General features: G+C 39.2%; 1 protein-coding gene across 3 annotated transcripts in view; it reads left to right on the top strand.

The window, feature by feature from the left end:
• Positions 1-22,737, top strand: part of SPIDR (scaffold protein involved in DNA repair) — a 210,789-nt gene that overhangs the window by 151,828 nt on the left and 36,224 nt on the right. For all 3 annotated transcript variants that reach the window (XM_060775283.2, XM_060775282.2, XM_067467430.1), the window contains 2 exons: positions 15,825-15,986; positions 21,872-21,959. In XM_060775283.2, coding sequence (XP_060631266.2) covers positions 15,825-15,986; positions 21,872-21,959 — 250 coding nt within the window. The remainder of the gene's footprint in view (positions 1-15,824; positions 15,987-21,871; positions 21,960-22,737) is intronic.

Raw genomic sequence — 22,737 nt, 5'->3', positions numbered from 1 at the left:
CTATTAAACTTCAAATTACGTTATGATTTTCCACATTAAGCAACAAAACATTGTGCTTTACAACAAATTGACAGAAAAAGCAGTTCAAAACATGGTAACATTGTGTAGTAATTACTGTATTGACAAATTTAGCACCAAAACATTGCACTATATTGAAACAGCGGTGGGAGATAGACTGCATTGGATAATACAAAACGTTGGATGAGCGAAGGTTGGATAAGCAAGACTCTACTGTATATGTCCTTTTAGCTTATGTTTTATATCAGTGGTTCCCACTGCTTGGTCCTCAAGGTGTTTTGGACTTCAGCTCCCACAATTCCTAACAGCTAGTAAACTGGCTGGTATTTCTGGGAGTAGAAGTCCAAAACACCTGGAGGACCAAAGGTCAGAAACCACTGTTTCATATGTTTGAAAGTTCTCCACAGTGTTCTAAAGACTCATTGAAACATAATTCTAACTAACTCAAAGGACAACCTCACACAGGATCATTCCACCTATTTTTATGCCTTACCAGAAAAGTTCTGCAAAGAAATGTGAGTGTTCCACTTAAATAGTTTTCCAGAATGCTTTGAGGAAGATGACTTAAATTGAGGGTTTTGCTTCTGTATACAGAAAAGTATATTGTGCACTGCGTATTATAATGTACAATAATAATTGTGGAGATTGCATTTATTCATACATTTGTGCACACATCAGTGCATATTTCTAGCTCAAGGGTTGCATGACCTCATATATAGGTAAGAAATATGTTTGGAGAGGGTTAATTTGTTTGTGCTGGATTTGCACATATATTACACTTCAAAAAGTAGTTGTGTTTATATTGATTGTATGAATAAATAAACTGTAATGATGCTGTCAAGGTGATGCATGCCATTTGCCAGCAAATATGGAAAACACAAGAATGGCCATCAGACTGGAAAAAATCAACTTATATCCCCATACCAAAAAAGGGAAATGCGAAAGACTGCTCAAACTTCCGTACAGTGGCCCTTATTTCTCATGCCAGTAAGGTAATGCTCAAGATCCTGCAAGGAAGACTCCAGCAATACATGGAGCGAGAGTTGCCAGATGTTCAAGCTGGGTTTAGAAAAGGCAGAGGAACGAGAGACCAAATTGCCAATATCCGCTGGATAATGGAGAAAGGCAGGGAGTTTCAGAAAAACATCTACTTCTGCTTCATTGACTACTCTAAAGCCTTTGACTGTGTGGATCATAATAAATTGTGGCAAGTTCTTAGTGGGATGGGCATCCCAAGCCACCTTGTCTCTCTCCTGAGGAATCTGTACAAGGACCAAGTAGCAACAGTAAGAACTGACCACGGAACAACAGACTGGTTCAAGATTGGGAAAGGCGTACGGCAAGGCTGCATCCTCTCACCCAACCTTTTTAACTTGTATGCAGAACACATCATGCGATGTGCGGGGCTGGATGAATGCAAAGCTGGGGTGAAAATTGCTGGAAGAAACATTAACAACCTCAGATATGCAGATGACACCACTCTGATGGCCGAAAGCGAGGAGGAGCTGAGGAGCCTTCTAATCAAGGTGAAAGAAGAAAGCGCAAAAGCCGGGTTGCAGCTAAACGTAAAAAAAACCAAGATTATGGCAACAAGAATGATTGACAACTGGAAAATAGAGGGAGAAACCGTGGAGGCCGTGACAGACTTTGTATTTCTAGGTGCAAAGATTACTGCAGATGCAGACTGTGGCCAGGAAATCAGAAGACGCTTACTTCTTGGGAGGAGAGCAATGTCCAGTCTCGATAAAATAGTGAAGAGTAGAGACATCAGACTGGCAACAAAGATCCGCATAGTCAAAGCCATGGTATTCCCTGTAGTAACCTACGGATGTGAGAGCTGGACCTTAGGGAAGGCTGAGCGAAGGAAGATTGATGCTTTTGAGCTGTGGTGTTGGAGGAAAGTTCTGAGAGTGCCTTGGACTGCGAGAAGATCCAACCAGTCCATCCTCCAGGAAATAAAGCCTGACTGCTCACTGGAGGGAAAGATACTAGAGACAAAGTTGAAGTACTTTGGCCACATCATGAGGAGACAGCAAAGCCTAGAGAAGACAATTATGCTGGGGAAAGTGGAAGGCAAAAGGAAGAGGGGCCGACCAAGGGCAAGATGGATGGATGGCATCCTTGAAGTGACTGGACTGACCTTGAGGGAGCTGGGGGTGGTAACGGCCGACAGGGAGCTCTGGCGTGGGCTGGTCCATGAGGTCACGAAGAGTCGGAGACGACTGAACGAATGAACAACAACAACAACAATTGCAGGGATATTTTGGCACCTAGAAGTTAACAGCTACTATCAAGTCACAGCACACTTGTCAGAGCTTAACTATCAAACCAAAAATGTGACCTTATATTTAGGACATATATTTTAAAATGTTCCAATAGGTTTATTTGAATTTTACAATGCATCATTCAAAACCTTCACCACTTAAAATTCTAAAAGAACTGCTTATTAATATTTTTGAGTTGTTACATTAATTTTGAGTCACGATTATTTGAAATGCCCCTTTTAGTCTAGTATTTTCTCATTTTCCTGAAGCTCAAATTACATAGCATGGACAGGAGCCATCACAAGCTAATAAAGAAGTACAAAGTGGCTTCATCACACAAGAACATCAATTTGACCTCATTTTGTAAGTGCGTATTCTTTGCTGCGTATCCAAGGACAAAATGGGAACATACTTGTTTACTTGGAAAGACAAAAATTAACCTTTCGTGTTCAGTAACAATGTAACATTTTTCATTATATAAACAATTATTTACATATTGTATACTTTACCACTGTATGATGCTAAGAGAGGGGAACAATTCCCTTCAGATGGTGTCACATCCCAACTCCCATCATCCCCAATCATGTTGCGACAATGGATGTTGCAGTTCATGACCTTCTGTACAGCCACAGGATCTCCACTACAGATCGATCTAGGACAGTGGTTCTCAACCTGTAGGTCCCTGGGTATTTTGGCCTACAACTACCAGAAAACCCAGCCAGTTTACCAAAACATCTTGGGGACCCACAGGTTGAGAACCACTGATTTAGGATGTTATACTGTAAGGGATCCACATGGCGACATCAATAATCCAGACTTCCTAGGGCCCTTCCACATAGCCATATAATCCAGAATATCAAGTCAGATAATCCACAGTATCTGCTTTGAACTGGATTAAACTGGATTAAAATTTTAAAATTTAAAATTTATTACATCTGGCTCGGCCATAAGGTTTTAAGTTCCCTGTGTTATTGTTTATATGTAAGTTATATTAATTGTACTGTTTTATTTGCTTGCTGTTTTGTTTTTACTGATGTGTTGATGGGCTTGGCCTCATGTAAACCGTCCCGAGTCCCCTTGGGGAGATGGTGGTGGGATATAAATAAAGTTATTATTATTATTACTATTATTATTATCTGCCATATAACCAGTTCAATGTGGATTTTATACAGGACCCTAGTCATCATTAGAATATCTCTTTCCTTGTTCTAACCCTTTAGAGTCTTGGACCGGGATGTATTCTTTATTGTTTTGACAGTTTTCGCACTAACTCTGCAGTTAATCCTGGGTTCATATTTCTATTGCAAACTTTTCAAGGGAGAAAATCTTTTCTTCCAGTGCTTATCCTGCCTGCAAGTCATATTACTTTGGCACCGTGCTAAGTCAGCTTGAGCAAAACAATAACAACAAAAAACAAAAAAAAACCTCACAGAGTGCATGCAGAAACTGACATGTTGGACTGATTTATGACCATGTGATGCTCTGAGTTTTAAAAAAACAGAGCTTTTTATTGCAAGTAGAGAGGGAAAAAACCCCTCTTCATTTCATGTTTGGTTAACGTTTCATCAATTTTTTTTTATAAAAGGTAAACAAAGATTAACTGTTTACTTTAAGTGAGCCGAAGTTGGGATGTTTTTTCCTAAGAAGAACACAATGTACTGTTGTATCTTGTTTCCAGAGCGGTGTTTATCATCATTCCTTGTGCTGTGGTTGGTAGAGTGCTGGGAAGGTACTCCTCCCACTGGTGGCTCATTCCTGCTCTCTCGCGTTCTCTCCTCGTCTCCCATTGAGGCTTCGCTCCAGGATCGAGAGGCGAAGGGAGCTGTCCTGTGTCAGCTTTGCTGCCTGTCATGAGCCGACATTGACCTAGAATAAAATAACAGAGGCCGTTTCCTGGAATCCTCGATGCTTTGCTGAGAAGAGCTACCATAACTTTTGTAAACAGTCTTCCCACTTAGACAGAAAACTCTCTCGCTCACAGGCATGAGCCTAGGAAACAGAGCCAGCACAATTGTGGAGAAGTGAAAACAATTGAAGTGTGTTTGCTGAGAAGGAGGCAGGGGAGAGAACTGACATTAGAAACCTGGTCTTTTTGCCAAATGAGGAGCCCCATCAAATCCCTTCTTATCCCACCCCCCTTCTGTTTGCTCTGTAGCTTATTTTTCTAAACATTGCGGTATATTTTTAGTTCTCTTTCGGTAGGATGGTATTACATTGAACAGTACAAAGAATATTGTCCCCAAAGTAGGCACAGTTCCACCTTCGGCTCTGTTATGTTTCATTTGGACGTTGACTGAGGATGTCGGGTTTTGTTTGTTTGCTTCACGTTACTAAGATGATTCTTGGAACGCTCCTTCAGTTTTCAGATTTTGTGATATATGTTCTAATTGTTTTAGCATTCCATTCATAATTTTCAGAGTGTAGCTGAATAAATATGCAGCAAAGAAATCTACATATGCCTCGTCTTGCCTATTCCTTCTGATTGTTCAAGGTGGAATATTCTACTGGGAACAAAGCAAGTCCTATTAACTGAATTTTATTTGTATTCTCATTTTTTAAAACTGAATTTTTACATAGATATTTGCACTGTCTTAAGAAAGAACTCTTCCATTTTAAGTTTTCCAAAATTTTACACAGGTTAGAATTTTTCCACGTGATGCTGTTTAATGGTGCTGTTTATTCAGGCAGTTCCTGAGTTATAACCTCTAAACCCCTACGTGATTCAGCTCCAGGTTACCTACTTGGGGACAGATAGTGAGGTGAAATCTTCTGCATAGGGACACAGATAGCAAAACAAACACCACTAAAGTGTTAAGCCCTCCCTGTGCTATCCAAAACGTGTACGTATGTGCACATATACACATGAGTGTATGTATGTATATATGTGTGTTTGTGTGTGTACTTGTTCCAAATTAGAAACAAATTCAGTTTAAGAACATACTTACAGAACCTATTATGTTAATAGTAATATTATTTATTTATTTGTTTGTTTATTTGACCAGTTATACGACCATTTCAAAATACAGCGCTAATAAAAGACATGGCAAAAAGGAGAGGACAGCAGCTGACCTTCTATTTACAGTCAGAATCTTATTTTCCTGATTCTTCTTTCAGGAAATGTGCTCTTTGCCCTAGGTACTTATAGAACCTATCATGTTTGTAACTTGGGGACTGCCTGTATAGATAAGCACTGGTCTATTTCTTGAGCCAACAGAGATCTGACCGTCAGCATTCAAGACAAAACTAAAGACCTGTCTCTTCCAGCAGACATACCAAATCAATTTTTTATTTTAATATATGTATTTTATTATATTTTAAGCCTTGCACTATGTATTTTATGATTGTGTGTTTTTAATGTGTATATTTTATGGTATGTATTTTATGGGGATGGGTTTTAATTGTGCTAATCCCTTCCCCAAGCTGTGACTGGGGGAGGGAGAGACAGGATCTATTATTATTATTATTATTATTTGACACAAAAGCACAGTATGTCACAGCAAACGAGATCTATATGCTGGATTTCGTATCAAAAAATCACAAGTCGAACACTTCCCAAGCATCTAGGACTGTGTGATGTATTTTCGAATGATGCGCACAGATCCAAGTAAGGTGCTTTTGCAGTTGACAGACCATGATTTTGTCGATGTTTATTGTTTCCAAATGCCAGCTGAGATCTTTTGGCATGGCACCCAGTGCGCCAATGACCACTGGGACCACCTGTACTGGTTTATGCCAGAGCCTTTGCAGTTCGATTTTGAGGTCTTGATAGCGGGCTGAGTTTTTCCTATTGTTTTTCCTCAATGCGGCTGTCACCTAGTATGGTGACATCAGTACATGTCTGGTGTATCGTGATCCAAAACTTTGTCAGTCTGTATTCGAAAGTCCCACAGTATTTTTGCATGTTAATTTTCCACAAATTTTGCGGGTTTATGATCCCACCAATTCTTTACTGCTAGCAGGTGGTACTTGTGACATAAGTTCCAGTGAATCATCTGGGCCACAGAGTTGTGTCTTTGTTTGTAGTCCGTCTGTGCGATTTTCTTGCAACAACTGAGGATATGGTCCATGGTTTCATCAGTTTCCTTGCACAGTCTGCATTTTGTTACTTGAATACTGTGTCCATTTCTGGACACCACCATTCAGGAAGGGCATTGACAAGCTGGAACTTGTTCAGGGAAGGGCAACCAAAATGATCATAGGTTTGGAAGGCAAGCCCTACAAGAAATGGCTTATGGATCTCTAGTTTGGAGAAAAGAAGGCTGAGAAGGGATATAATAGCCATATTTAAATATTTGAAAGAATGTCACATTGAGGAAGGGGAAACCTTGTGTTCTGCTGCTCTTTGGACTAGGACACAGAGGAATGGGTTCAAACTGCAGGAAAGGAGACTTGATCTAAACATTAGGAAGAACTTTCTGAGCTGTTCAGCAGTGGAATGTGTTGCCTTGGAACATGATGAGTCTCTTTCTCTGGAGATTTTTAAACATAGGCTGAATGGCCATCTCTCAGGCATGCTTTGGTTGTGCTTTTCTCGCATTGCAGGAGATTGGACTGGATGGCCCTTATGGCCTCTTCCAACTTTTAATTATTCTATGATATAGGACTTCACATGGGCATAAACGAGAGTGTGGTTCCTCATGCCACCTAGGAATGAAGCCTGCTCTGACAGACCCTCAAACTCATCTTGCCCATGACATCCCTGCATAGGGATAATGTTACTGTCAACTTAAAAAGCAACAGGTCATAGTAGTATTGTTGGGCTTGTGAATAGGATTTGTGTGTGTGTGCGACTAAAATGCATTCTATAAAAACAGTAATAATATAAAATATAAAAAAATATAAAAAATTTAAAAAATCCACTTCTGATAAAACCAAGACATAAAGCCACGTGCCATTTCTTTATCAATTTGTCTACACGAGCTCCTACAGGCAGGAAAAATTAAGTTTTGCCTGAGTGTATCCTAATGACTGGCCTAGATACCACACTATTTGCTTGGCTTTCTATTCTTCAAGGCATAGAAATATCAAAGAGAGTCAAAGAAATCTTATTAGGACTTGCCTGCACGAGTTTGGTAATCAGATTAATTAGCCCAAGTCTGGAGGTGAGGATTTAATACTGCCTAATTAAATCCATCTAAGACTTCACATTTATCCTTTTATTCAATTTGGTTACCTTTGCCATTAAATGACTTTTTACCCACAAGGTCATCACCAGTTTCCGCATTTTGGAAGTGCCCTGTTTCTAACCTTTGATAGGTAGTACTATGTAAAAAATTTGAAAAAAAATATCTTGGTTTGATAGTGTTATTTCCTGTTTAATTACGTGTCATTTACTGTGAAAATAGTTATTATGCTCTAAAAACTTCATTTTTGTGGCTGAGGGTACTACTATTATTTCCTTCAGTCTAGGCACTTCATTTGTAATTTTCCTTAATGAAAATATACAATTTTTAGCTTTTATGCTAGTTTATTAAACCCTTTCCACGTTTTTATTATAGAACTAACTAGGAAATGACATTTATAACCCAGGAACAAAAAACATGTTATTTAATTCACGTGAATCTGCGACTGCCTTGTTGGGATAAGGGATCCTTTCAGTTTGTGGGATATAGCAGATGAACAAATTGGTTTGCAATAAATGTTCATCCTCAAGAGTCTAATGTTTCCTAAGATTTCAAGGAAAATCTATTCATTATTTACATTCTTCAGACTTGCAATAACCCATGTGTAAGATTTTTGGGTCATTTTTTTGTCAAACTTTTTTTACTTATAAACGAATGCATACTATAGTTTAGTATTCTAGCTAAGCATGTTGTTATCAGCCTCTTGAGGGTCCATTTATAAGGGACTCTAGACTTTGCACTGAACTGGTCATATCATAAGTCCTCCCCCTTAAAAGCTGGCACAAAGTCAGCAGTCATGAAATAGATGTGCTTTCCAAGTCAGCCTGTCTCATTCAGATTTGATTATGAGAATCCTCAGGCTGCAGACCAAGATATTTACCTAGTTGCAGATATCTGCTGAAGCAGAAGTTTCCTGCTAATATTTCATTTATTATTTATTTATTTAATGACATTTCTACCCCGCCTTTCTCAACCCCAGATGGGAGTCAAGGCAGCTTTACACATAAGCAACTATTTGATGCCATTAAAAACAATATACAATTAAAATTAGCATTTTAATATTACATTTAACTCACACAAAAAGGTTAAAGTATGAATGATGTAGGTTTGGGATGGTTTGCAGCTCCCTTCTCTGCTGTTTTTGAGGCCCTCAACACTTCTACACTCCATATACTGTGTCTTCCTACAACCCATCCCCCCCACACAAGACAATATACAGCTCCATGTTTTCAGGCCATGCTTGTGAAAGTAATAATAAACAGAAGATAAAGGTTTTTATTTCTATTATTAGTAGAGCTCAATGGGTCATATTCCACACTATAAATATCCCAGATTTCTTTCTGCTGGCAGGTCGCTTTTTTATTTGAGAGAGCATGAAAATGAATCTTCAATGCTGTTGTTTTTGTCCTGTTTTTAAATGTCATACCATTGTTTTAAAACATTTACTATTGTAGTTTATTTAGTTATATGTGTATTGAAAAATAGTTGTTAATTGATGTACTGTTTAAATTTATGTTCTGAGCTGTTCTTGGTTCCATTTCCAAGAAAGATAGATTATTTTTTTAAAAGATACCATGGTTGGTGTTATCAAAAGCCACTGAAAGATCCAGCAGAACCAGCAAGAACACTCTGCCCCTTCCAGTTCTTGGCATAGGTCTTTCACTAAGGTGATCAGAATTGGATCTGTTTCATAACTATGTCCAAAGCCAATAGATCTGTTTTGTTAAGGACCTGTTGAAGCAGGGAGGCTATCATGCCCTCAAGAACCTTGACCCAAAGGGAATATTGTGGGAAGTAGGAACGTCTCATCTGAGATTCCTTCAGACAGGACTGAAACCTATTGAGTGATTCCCCTCACAATTCCCCTCATTCACTTGGTGGTTCCCATGCTACCTAGATGCTTTTATGAACAAGGAACTGTATGAGTCTGTTATAAATGTGGTGGCTGTTCCATCTCCAATGATCCTGCCCATGTCCTCAGGCTTCTCAAATTGAAACATGCAGTAACCCAGAACAAACGAGAGCCAAGGTTATATGCATTAGATGTATATCATCTGAACCGTCCAAGTCCAAATGGAACTGAATGGTTTTGTCTGCAGAGCTATTGTAAACATTGTTCATGTTGGGATGTTGGGCATTCTCTTGTCCAGCAAAGTGTAGAAGGCCCATAACAACGCTACAAAGCTCTGCTGGTTGGCACAGTGCAAATACAATGATGGCAGAAAGTTTGATTTCTTCTCTGCCATTATTACAATGGCATAGACCAGGGGTTCTCAAACTAAGGCCCGTGGGCCGGATATGGCCCTCCAGTCATTTACTCAGCACCTGGTCTAAACTTTAGACTTAGGGTCACCATAAGTCTGAAACAACTTCCCAGTCACACAACAACAACAACAACAACAACAACAACAATCTGAATTAACTTGACTATCTGATCAGCCAAAAGCAGGCTCACCATTCCCATTGAAATACTGGTAAGTTTATGTTGGTTAAAATTGTTCCTCATTTTAAATACTGCATTGTTCTTTCATGTTTTTTGCAGTACAGATAATATATCTGCAGTGTGCATAGGGATTTGTCCATGTTTTTCTCAAAATATAATCCCCCCCCAACACTTTGAGGGACAATGAACTGACCCTCTACTTTAAAAGTTTGAGGACCCCTGGCATAGACTTTCCAAATGACCTTGAAGGGCACCCTTTCTCAACTTCTGGATTCCAAGAACTGGACATTATTCTGGCCTTGTGTGCCTAGCCATTCAGTCTGCAGCTGAGTGTAGTTGAGCCATAGTAAATAGAGGGATGGGTAGTTGGAAATTGAGGGGGGGGGGGGAGAAGGAAATGTTTGTTTGTGTTCTGAAAACAAGCTTTCCATTAAGAAATATACTTTCTTCATCATGCTGTACTTATCCCCTATATACAATTTAGTGCTCACATGCAAGATTGTCAGTTTTGTATAGTATAAAGTGGGAACATTTCAAGAAATGGGAAAAGAAGAACATTGTTCTTCACATGACACAAACAGTACAAGAAATGTCTCTTCTGTATTTGACTAGAAAATTTGGCTACAGTCTGAGGATACACTGCAATGTTGTTGTTGTTGTTGTTGTAGAACACTTTATAATACTCTGTGCCACAAGTTAGGTCTATAAACCACTTAGTTTTTTAAAACTGTTTAGGACCAAAAAACACTCATTCAAATAATACCTGAATAGAAATTGAACCAGACAGGAGGTTAACTAGATGGAAGATGATAATCTTATTTATCCCAATTATCTTAATAAAGATTTAGTATACAATATGGAGGCATTTCTGGGTACTTCCAAAATATGATCCTTTGGTATTATACAGTTAATGTTTTATTGTAGCTGGCTAGATTTGGAATTATAACAGTGCTTCTACATACTGAACCAATTTTCTTGCTAACATCTGTCAACTCCTCTTCATACTGCACATGCAAAAGGGAGTGGCACAATACTTGTAGGCATAAGTGGCACATTACAGGAGAGCGCCAATCCAGTCTCTCTGTTAAGGTTCTCTGTGTTTTCAAATATGAATTAAGTCCAACTGTACCTGGTGGTAAAATGTCTCCTCCGTCCTCTTATTTGCAACCATTGTTTCTAAGACTAAGAGCAAACAAAAACAGAAAACCCACAGCAATGGTCAGTATTTTTAAAAAATTATGCTCAGTTATTTTTAATATACTTTCAATAGCCCAACAGCAACAATTGTTTATTGTTGTGTTATTGTGCCTTTGTGTCAAAGAAAGAGCAAATTCTCCAGTCATTTCAAAAGGCAAATCGTGATTCCATTAAGTGCCATGTTAAAGCAGAAATGACAGAGGTGCAAACTGTGAAAGTATGAAGATGTTGCAAAGACATAATCACAAAGGCAGCATCATCAGCCATGTGATTGTGCACCATGGAAGAGACAACTATCACAGACAAGTCAGTTGAGTTCTGCTAATAATCATACATAATGATTGGATTGTGATTCTGTTTGAAATTGAATGAAATTTTTCAAACTGAAGGCAGAAGAAAAATCCAGTTATGATGAAGAGTACATCAGAAATAGAGTACTGGGGAGTGGCATTTTCTGTGTTCTCTGTAATTATTAACAGGAGAATCTTGTGCTTATCTGCTGAAAAGTAACCCCCGCTGAGTTCAGTGAGAGTCATTGCAGTAAATGCTGTGTTACATGAGCAAATGCTTTGACCTGTTTTAACATTCAAATCTGAACTTACTCCTTCAAACTCTATTTTGAGTCTCTTTGTGTGTGTCTTCTTGTGGTATTACCTACCACTGGAAATAATTATATTTGCCTTCATTAACTGTAGAGAAGATTGCTCTCCTTTTTGCATATCTTTTCTGTTACTTTTTCAGCTCTGTTGTAAGTTTAAGGGATTGTGTTTATGTTTCGTTTCTTGATACCACCACAATTTAATGTAATATATGATGCAAAATACTAGCATCTGGTATGAGGGTGTGAGAATATTATAAGACTGATGAAAATGATACGGAGCATTTTGGGCAGCTACAGTGTGCTGCTGAAATTTTGCAGCATTATGGGACAGAAAACACAGGCTGATTTTCATGTCCTTCTGGGCCCACACATCTGTCTCCTTGATTCTGATTGTGCTAGAGATAAATGCGTGCAGTGGGTGGAGGGCTTTTGTTTGCATTTGAGTGGTTCAGATAAATTAAATCCAGTTTGGGTGGAGTCTCGAAGGTTGCCGTTTGACTCTAAGCCACACCAGTAGAAGTTTAGGAGCTCCACCTCAAGACTTGACTAGACAGGTTGTTAGATTGGAACTCTGTGGGCACAGTCTTGAGTCTGTTTTGACTTAAGAGTGGAGTACAGAGGGCCTATTATGTGTGCGTGCACCTCCTCATGCTTTTGGCCCTTGCTAGGGAGTGCACATACACAAAGAGATAAGTTTCTCCTCTGGAAGAAGGCATACTGAGTGGGACCCTATCTGGCATGAGCAAATGTTGCCGGCACTGATATCAGGCAGATAGTCTGTACTTCCCAGTAGCTTCCCTCTTTCTTTCCTCTCCTCCCTTTTGCTTCCAGTAAGTAAGGACAGAACAAAAGGCTGAACTGTCACTCTTGTTCGTTTATCAAACATATTTATTTCCGCAGTGTAATTTTTGTTTAAGAGCAATTACAAATCTCATTATCCTTAGAGATCATTGGCACCATCATTGGGTTTCTGTAGGTTTACCGGGCTGTATGGCCATATTCTAAAAGCATTCTCTCCTGACGTTTCACCTGCATCTGTCGCAGGCATCCTCAGAGGTTGTGAGGTCTGTTGGAAACTATGCCTGCCACAGATGCAGGTGAAACATCAGGAGAGAATGCTTTTAGAACATGGCCATACAGCTTGAAAAACCTACAACAAGCCAGTGATTCTGGCCATGAAAGCCTTCGACAATACATTGGCACCATCATTGTTAGGCTGTTCTTCATTTCCTTGCCCCCAAAACACCTAATACCAGTCTTTTAGACTTGTATTCAGACCTATACTTTTGGGGACAACAAATGTCATTCAAGGAAACATGAACCACAGTTATTCATTTCACTATCAACATGAAAATCCATCTTCCACTTTTCCCAAGAAGCATGACTAACTAGGAGGGCACACAGATGGCATAATACTGTAATCGTTTCTAAATATCCACTGGGAAATAAGTAAATCTAAGCATTAGCAGAACAGTCATAAAAACAATGCAAAATAATCGGCCTCGCCTTCCCTCTCCCCTGCCTCCAGCAATTTTTAAGAAATTAAAAGTATATTCCCAAGCTTTGAAATGAGGCTCATTGTGAAGCTGGTAAAACAGTGACTGGGTTATATCATTTCAGAGAACAGATTGAGGTTTATGTTACTGGATGCATCTCCATATAAAAATAGCAAGTCCCTCCAGGTAGAAAACTAGAAGGAGAGGTCTAGTCTAATCTTCCCTATGATATGTTTGTTTTCTTTGGGCAGGGATTTAAAAAAAAATGATACGGAGGAAAATGCAAGCCCTCACCTGGAGCCATACACCTGAGAGACAGCTTTCAAGAGAATGAGGCCGAAGTCATGGAGGGAGGGGGCGAAATCTTAATCTTTTCTTATCATTCTCCTGCTTTGCCTCTCTTCTTCTCAGTGAATCATACGTGAGCTTCCCATCCATCTGTTCTCACACCCTCATCTTTGCGGCCTCTTTACCACCAGCCACACACCCAAAACTATCTTTTTGTCTTGGGGCATCTGCACATGTTTTTGCAGCATTAACTGAGGGAAAAATCAGTTTTACCTCGGGACTGTTTCCACCTGTTTTGATGTTGAGCTACAAATAGGCTGCCGTTTCCCTGAAGGAAGCTTCTTTTCCACTAATGAATTGACTCTAACCACCGTTTAATTTTTATTTATTTAAATTTATAATATCTACCTTCTTATGAAAAGAGGGGAAGTTGTCTTCTATTTTACTAACCACCTGCAAGGCATCTGTATTTTTGCAACAATTATTTGGATGCTGGAGGGACCAAGTACTTCATCACACTAGAGAATGAATCCACTTTAAATCTGGTTTCTGCCTCTTGAAGTTTAGTGAGGCTGTTAAAGGCTCCTCCCTAAACTACAAACCCCAGAATTCTGCAGGAGGCAGAAACCAGATTTAAAGTGGATTCTTACTCTAGTGTGATGAGGTACCAGGTATACAATTCTGAACTCCTTGGATAAGAGGATAAGAAAAAAAGACAAAAAACAATTACCATCATTTTTTTATTTATATGGAACAGATAAATTAATTTTCAAAATTGTTTAACAATGTAGTATTAACATAATAGTAACTGAAAAATTAAAAACAGAGATATTTTAACATTATCAAAGGTTCTTCACAGGTAGTTGTTAGTCATCTATAACAGTGTTGCCAAACCTTTGGTCCTACAGATGTTTTGGGCTTCAACTCCCACAATTCCTAACAGCTGGTAAGCTGGCTGAGAATTCTGGGAGTTGAAGTCCAGAACACCTGAAGGACAAAAATTTGGGAAACACTGATCTAGCAGAATGGCTGGATATATTCTAGCAATTAGGGAAGCAATGCCTCCTGTCACCAGGTTTTTGCCATTCCATCAAATCTTGGTGGTGTAATGGCCAACAGAATCCGCAGATGAAGTTTTTGTGAGCACATTTTAAAAACAAAGCAAATTCCATATACCCTTTTTTCAAAGCAAAACTGGTGAGATTGTTAGCACTTTAAAACAGCGAATGCAGCAATGTAAGAAGCTGCAGGAGTTTAGAAACAAGCAGAGATGCATGCAGTCCGTGGGTCATGTGTTATCCACTCTACAATTCTTTTTTTTCTGAATAGTCTTCAAATCAGATGAATGTGTAACACATTGCAGTAATCTAATCTGGATGTTACCAGTTCAAGGGCAACTGTGGTCAGACTATCTTGATCCATTGGTGAATGGAACTTCGTGGCCATAGTGGTCTCTGGATGTTACTAAGATATCTACAGTGGGGATGGGGTCTAAGAGCAGTCCCAAAATGCATATCTATGTCTCTGGGGAAGTGCAAGGACAGAGTGAGTATCACTGAGTACATGAATCATTCCGCAGCAGTATTTCCATCAGGCTCATGTTAGATTTTTCTGTGTTTCAACTGACCTTGATGAAAATTTGTGTGTTGATTTTGGTTCCATATAGATATCAAACACTGTATATAATGAGGAAGATCCTTAAAGAACAAATAGTAGGGGTAGCTTTGAGGTGGCGCTGAAATATTTCTACTGAGGGCCCTTCCACGCAACCCTATATCTCAGAATATCAAGGCAGAAAATCTCACAATATCTGCTTTGAACTGGGTTATCTGAGTCCGCGCTCAGATAATGTGGGATCTTCTGCCTTGATATTCTGGAATATAGGGCTGTGTGGAAGGGCCCTTGGAGAGAAATGTGTTACTACTCAATTCATTACAACTCAATCCATGGCGTTCAAATGCACTCTGACAATGAACATCTCACATTGTTTCCAGTGATTCCTACGTATGAAGCTGTCTCATATGTAATAATCTCAACATTCAAAGTTTCTTTCTGTTGGGTCTAGTGGGTGGTATGTATTACTGAATTGTCTGTCTTGACTAGTGAGTTCTTTTTATGGTTTCAGTCTTCCACCATTCTGGTACTGATTCCTTTAAAACTGTATATATATGTTAAAAGTAGTTGGTTACCATTGGTGATGCAGTCAGGCTTCAATTTTTTTAAACCACCCAAGCTACCCTACCCAGTGAGGAAATCTTTAATTTTGAGGTGTTAAAATTTTAATAGAGTTAAACCGGCAGCTGTTGCAGAAAATAAAAGACATATCCTCAAACAGGTTTTTAACTCTTAAATGTGCTGTTCATGGAATAAATAGTGCATGTTTTTTTCTCCCAGATTGTGCCTCCTTGTTCAGGACGTCTATGGAATGTTCAGCGAAATACAGTTTCAGATCCCATTTTCTTCACCAGAACCAATAGAAGAGTACAGCAAAAGATGGGAAGGAAGACATTGCATTTTATCTGGAATGAAAATTTTGCAAAGAGTCGTCAGAGGAAAGTAAGAAAAAGACTATAATATCATCTGCAGGGGTAGCTGTTATAAGTTGAATCTACAACAACATAGGGGATTGTGGCATCTGAGAGCAAGGTTGGGAAACTTTAGCCCTCCAAAAATGTGGTTACATCTTCTTTCCTACCATTGCCAGCCAAGATCGCTAAGAGATAAGGATGAAGGAAGCTGGAGTCTAACAACATTGCAAGAGTTAAAAGTTGCCCATTATTATTGTATAGAAAAATGCATTTATTTTGGCAGAATGTTTTGATGTGATATACAACTATGTCTCATTCCTCACACAGCAGCTTTAGATGTTCTGGAGTGACAGCTGAATGGAACAGACATCATTAGCAGGTCTTTCCTGAATATTTGGTTGCCCAGTAATAGTAGGATGCAGTGATGGAAAATAGGTTATGCTTATGGGGATAGAGTATGGCCATCACTACATATAAGCCATTGTCACAGATGAAAGTGTAGGAGAGTTGACTAGCTGGTTAGGAAGAAAGTACTTGGCCAAGGCATGGGTTATGGGCCAATCAGGTACAATAGCTGAGAGGCAGCAGGGATTCGAGCAAAGGGTGAGGAAACTGCCCCCAGTTTGTTGGAGTAAGGCTAGATTAGACCTAGCACTCACATACATTGGGTATAGTGTGACCTTAATCCAGACTCTGCATATACACTTGGTAAACTAGGACCCTTCTTTACAGACTTACAGTTTCTGTCTGGTCCTCATCCCATTCATCATCAGCTGGGGATTGATCCTGATACTGCATAGCAGGAAACAAGGACCAATCCTTTCCTGTTTATCATCAATTGAAGCTGGTTTGCTGGCTGCTGAGATTGGCTCCTGATCCTACTTACTATGGTCAGGTTTGGATCTGACACAGTGGTGGCCAGATCATGATTCTGTTCACCAATGGCAGAGGCTGGATCCTGTGCTTACTTACTCTCTCTAGACTTTGCCACAGATCTCAGCTATAATCCTACTGGGAAAGGGCATCTCTGCCTAGTACTTCAGGCTTGATTTACAACTCTTTGGCAACAGTATTGGTTAGCAAGACTCTCTAAAACAAGAATGAGGCATATGTGCCCTTCTAGGGCTCATTCGATTGCAACTCCCATCATCTTTCATATTTTGTTCTGCTGACTAGGGATGATGAGGTTTGTAATTGTAATATCTAACAGCTGTTATTCCCTATCCACGCTTCAGACCAGTGCTTCCCAACCTTTTTTTTTGACCAGGGACCACTTTGACCAGTGACCAGTCTCCAACATTAGTACCAAAAGGGTTACGAATCAGTTTTGGTCAACTTTTGATTTGGTTCGCTATCTGCTCGCCCACAGAAAACCATATTTAATAAGCCTCGGCACTATAAGAGGGTTTTATGAGACCAGTCTCTCTTGTTGCAACAGTATAGTAATAGTGAGGCCACGTACCATATTTTAGTTCTTGCGGACCACAGGTGGTCCACGGACCACAGTTTGGGAACCACTGCTTTAGACCAATGCCTCACAAGCTATCTAGAGTAGAAGACCCTCAGTTATTTTTCCTCAAAGGAGGCACCAATCCTTTATTCTGTGTCCATCAGCTACAATTGTTTTGCTCTTTCCTGGATGCCTTCCAGGGACCAACAGCCAATGACTAAGAGACTGACACCCGAGTTAGAGATTACATTGAATAGCACTACTCTAGACCTTGTTAATCATATTTGAGATGACAGTTTAAAACTTTACTGTGATATAACAAAGAGAACAGAAGCACAACTTGGAACTATCTTTTTCAAAAAGTTATGCTCAAGCATACGTACTTGTTATACAAATGTTTAGACTACTCATACATGTTTATAAAGGAGGGAGATGTGCCAATATAATGCTCCAATTTTCCTCAGTTTAAGTGAGATTTAATATTTAGATATACATGATACTTCCTTAGAATCCTTTAAGGCCTTCTCACTATTTATAGACTGTTCTAAAAACATGCAGTACATTCTAAAAGTGGGTCACTATTATTGTTTTGTTTCAGTTCCTTTTTAAAGATGGTTGTTTTTGTTGTTCTCCGTATATTTTCTGGAGGTATTGTTTTTTAGAGCTGGTGACGAGAACCGCATGCAGTCATTACTAAATGAATATTGTTATTTACTGGCATCTTTCATTCTGTTGCTCTTACTCATATATGACTACCAGGCTCTCCTAAGATCTCCTACTTTAACCCGAATACTTCCCAACAAATTAACAGAGCATGACTAATGAGAGACTGTGATGGATCTAGGAAAAGAGGACAATATGCTGATCTATATTACATGGAATTTGCTAGATTCATTTTCTCTCATCTGAACGAGTATGTCATTCTGTCTAGGAAATCATGCACACAAAATATTACTCATATTACAACATTTTAAGTAAAATATTTCCTAGAATAGAGGTTACATCACTAGACAATTAGATATAGCGCATAGGTTGCAGAAAATAAAAATTATTTCCCCCTAAACAAGTAATATAAGTCTTACTTTGATTTGTCAGTTTTATCCCAGATTGTTCGCTTTATTTACATTGCTAAAGAGTTGGAAATGCATATGCCTACAGTATTTGTATCTTAAGAAAATTAGGATTTTCAGATAGGCTGTAATCTGGCCCATTGAATAAGTTGCCCATTCTCTTGATCATATCCAAAGTTGGGGAAATCATTCCTGCTTTTAAAATGAGCATCCTGAAAGAAGAACTCTCACAGGTGTAATATAGATTTCTGCATCCATTTTAGACTATATTGTAAGTTTAATAGATCCCTATAAATTCTAATTAATTATTTAAGTTAGTCAGGAGCTCATCACTGCTGGCACATGTGGTGTTTCCTTAACATTATTCTATTTTAGCTGGCATTCCATATCTCCTTTGCAATATGGGTTATTTAATGGTTCAGGAGTGGCAATTGTGGAGGTACTTTCTTCCTTATACTTTCCCATCCATCCTGGGCTATATCCCTGCCCTATTATATTTTCTTTGTACACATAAGTTTTCATTAAGTAAAACATCATCATATCACTTCATGATGACATTTTCCTATGCTTGACCATTCATCTTCTATTCCTTCCAGCGTGCCTCTACACTATAGCATTAATGCAGTTTGACATCACTTCAGTTGCCTTGGCTCGATGTAGTGAGATTTGTAGTGTGTTGAGGCACCAGTACACTTTGACAGAGAAGGCTGAAGACCTTGTAAAACTATAGATCTCAGGTTTCTACAGCACTGAGCCATGGCTGTTTAAGTGGTGCCAAACTGCACTAATTCTACAATCTAGATCAGTGGTTCTCAACCTGTGGGTCCCCAGATGTTTTGCCCTTAAACTCCCAGATTTCCTAACAGCTGGTAAACTGGCTGGGATTTCTGGGAGTTGTAGGCGAAAACACCTGGGGGCCCACAAGTTGAGAACCACTCACTGGTCTAGATGTACCTCTAGAGAAGAGGCATTTCCTCTTGTATTAGTACACTCAACTAACTATGGCAAATGCAAAGCATACCCACTCCAATATAGCATTTCTCCATCACTGATAGTTTTATTTTCCCTCCTTCACAGATGCAAATAAACTTTCTCCTTTCTTCTCCTCCTCGAATTTATGGTATGTTGCTAAGAACTGCTGTTTCATCTTTGTACCTACTGATAAAGGTCCCCACAAACACACTAAGGCTCTCTTGTCTAAGCTTTTTGAAGCATTTTTGCTTGCCTTTCTTTCTGGTTTTTCTCTCCACTTTAGTTTCTCTGAATTTCCCCTGTGTGTGATATGTTTGCTGTGGTTTTATTTTACTTTATTTTATTTATATTCCGCTTTTTGTCTAATGTGGAATTTGAGATGGCCAGTGACATGAATCTGATTAGTAATGACATCTACTTTTTACAAGCTGCATTTTGTTTCAGTTACCACTGATCAGACCCAGAAGATCTCACGTTGAGTGAAATTGTACACACACACACACACACACACACACACACACACACACACACACACACACATATATATATATATATATATATATATATATATATATATATATATAATTTTATTCTTGTATCCTGCCTCCATCTCCCCGAAGGGACTTGGGGTGGTTTACACTCGGTACAAGGTGCCAAAACAACAGAACATAAAATAAAAGCAATATAAAATAAAACAAATAGCATAAAAACAACAACTTAAGACTCAAATTAAAACAGCGCTCATCAACCAATAGCAGAAAGCTACTGCAAATGTGGCCAGGCTGTAAACAATAGGACAAGGGAATAGGATAAGTGCATTGGAAAGTAACCATGGAAAGAGGCCATGGGATAAAGTGCAAGACTGCTTGACTATTTTGTAGAACAACTAGGGACTAGGCGCTTTCACAAGCTTGTTTAAACAGCCATGTCTTAAGGTCCCTATGGAAGGAGGAGAGTGTGAGGGGCTGCCTAATCTCCCTGGGGAGGGCATTCCAAAGCCAGGGAACCACCACTAAGAAGGCCCCTCTCCCTTGTCCCTACCAACCACGTTCGTGACAATAGCAGGACAGAGAGTAGGGCCTCCTTGGTAGATCTTAGAGCTAGTGCTGGTTCATAGGGGGGGATGTGGTCATGAAGATAGGCAGGACCCGAACTGTTTAGGGTTTTATAGGTAATAGCCTGTGCCTCCAGTGGCACAGTGGGTTAAATTGCTGAGCTGCTGAACTTGCTAACTGAAAGGTTGGCAGTTCGAATCCGGGGAGCAGGGTGAGCTCCCACAGTTCGAATCCGGGGAGCAGGGTGAGCTCCAGCTTCTGCCAACCTAGCAGTTCAAAAACATGCAAATGTAAGTAGATCAATAAGTACTGCTCCAATGGGAAGTTAATGGTGCTCCATGCAATCATGCTGGCCACATGACCTTTTAGGCATCTATGGACAACACCAGGTCTTCGGCTTAGAAATGGAAATGAGCACCACCCCCCAGAGTCAGACACGACTATACTTAATATCAAGAGGAAACCTTTGCCTTTACCTTAACCTGCTTCTATATGTTGAAAAAAATGTAAAGAAAAAAAACCTTACATATTGCATATTCATGTCATACCACGGTGCAGCAAATGTTCTCTCTTTTACCAAGTGTGCATCTACACTATACAATTAATGCAGTTTGATGCCGCTTCACTGCTATGGCTCAGTGCTATGGACTTGTAGTAGCTGGGTGAGACACAAGCATTTGACAGAAAAGGTTAAAAATCTTGTAAAATTATAATTCCTGTGATTCAATAGCATTGTGTCTGGGCAGTTAAAATGGTTTCAAAATTCATTAATTCTGGACTATAAGTACACCCCATGTCTTTCTGCAATCAGGATAAATTCAACCAACTTTGTTGATAAGCCTGTGCCGTTTTTATTTCATTAATCACTAGACATTATAAATGGAGACAGTGACATTTTTAACCATAGCTAAAATACTTAAGGAATAATACGTGAGACTATTGAAACCACATAGTACTAGGAAATATTCAGATTGTCTTGCCAGTATTTAAGAATCTTCCCTTGCCCTTAGCAAACATGTCTACTCAGAATGGGATTCTAGAGGACCAAACCCAATATTAGGTCTACCCAACAGAAATCAGTGGGACCTAAGTTAGTTGTAATTAACATTTCCTATTTCCACTATTTCTAGTTAGCATTAACATTGGAGTTCGCCTACTGTGTTCAATTGGACTTTCTCAGCTGGTGAGCATGACCTTTGGCTACAATCCAATACCCATCTAACTGTTAGTAAACCTGACTTTGAATAGGCATGTTGCTTGTCATGAAGTTGCTGTCATGATTATTTGTTGTTGTTTTTCTTTCAATATAGTAGTCTTAATTCTGTAATTATATTGCACCATATTTGTCTTTTGTTTGTTTCCAAAGAGTCCTGGGGCTTTTTAGCCTAATAGAAAGTTTGTGGCCTCCCCAGTTGCCTCTCAAAGTTCCCGGCCGCAGTCAAGAGAATAACGTGGTAAGCAATTGTCTCAGCTCTTCTCTTTCCCAAATAAATACTTATTTTCACAAGTCAAAGAAGACTATTAGGCACCTTGTCACTCTCTCTAATTAAATCCTGAAAGCTCTGTTTTGTGCTTTCCTTCCACTCAACAAACACTCACTATATTTATGGTGATTTTTCTGCCATTGGGTGCTACCAGATGGGGCTTTCTATCATGCAATTGGCTGCTTCATTCATGGAATTTTACAGAAGTCTACAAAGCATCTTCCATTTTTATAGCCCTCTTGTGTTTTTCCACTGCTGTTTGAAAAATAAAGAAGGAAAAAACAGAGTGGGATAGCTGAATTAAAACTCTTTTATTGATGAGTTATTGATCACTAGCACAACATTGTGTTTAGGAAATGTAATGATATCCTTCTTGGGGAGAAACAGAAGAATCCCAAGAGGGAAAGTGCTTGAGATTTCCTAAGTGAATTCAGAAATAAAATCAAATATTCCTGTAGGTTGGATACATCTACACTTTAGAATTAATGCAGTTTAATACCACTTTAATTGCCATGGCTTAATGCTGTGGAATTGTGTGATTTGTAGTTGAAAAATCAGTTGGTGAGTGTTTATTAACTGAAAATGCAAACTAGGGACTAGGTGCCAATCAAGCTAGCTGAGCCTGGGAGTTTTGGCAACAGTTACATATTCAGGCTTTAGCTGGGCAGGAGCTTGCAGAGACAGTTATTTACTCCTGGGCTGCAGGAAGAAGGTCTTTTACATGGACATCTAAGGACCATTTCTCTCA

The sequence above is a fragment of the Anolis sagrei genome, chromosome 4 (assembly GCF_037176765.1).
Source record: "Anolis sagrei isolate rAnoSag1 chromosome 4, rAnoSag1.mat, whole genome shotgun sequence".
NCBI classification, from domain to species: Eukaryota; Metazoa; Chordata; class Lepidosauria; order Squamata; family Dactyloidae; genus Anolis; species Anolis sagrei.
Note: the sequence above shows the minus strand (reverse complement) of the source record. Positions and strands in the feature narration are given on the sequence as shown.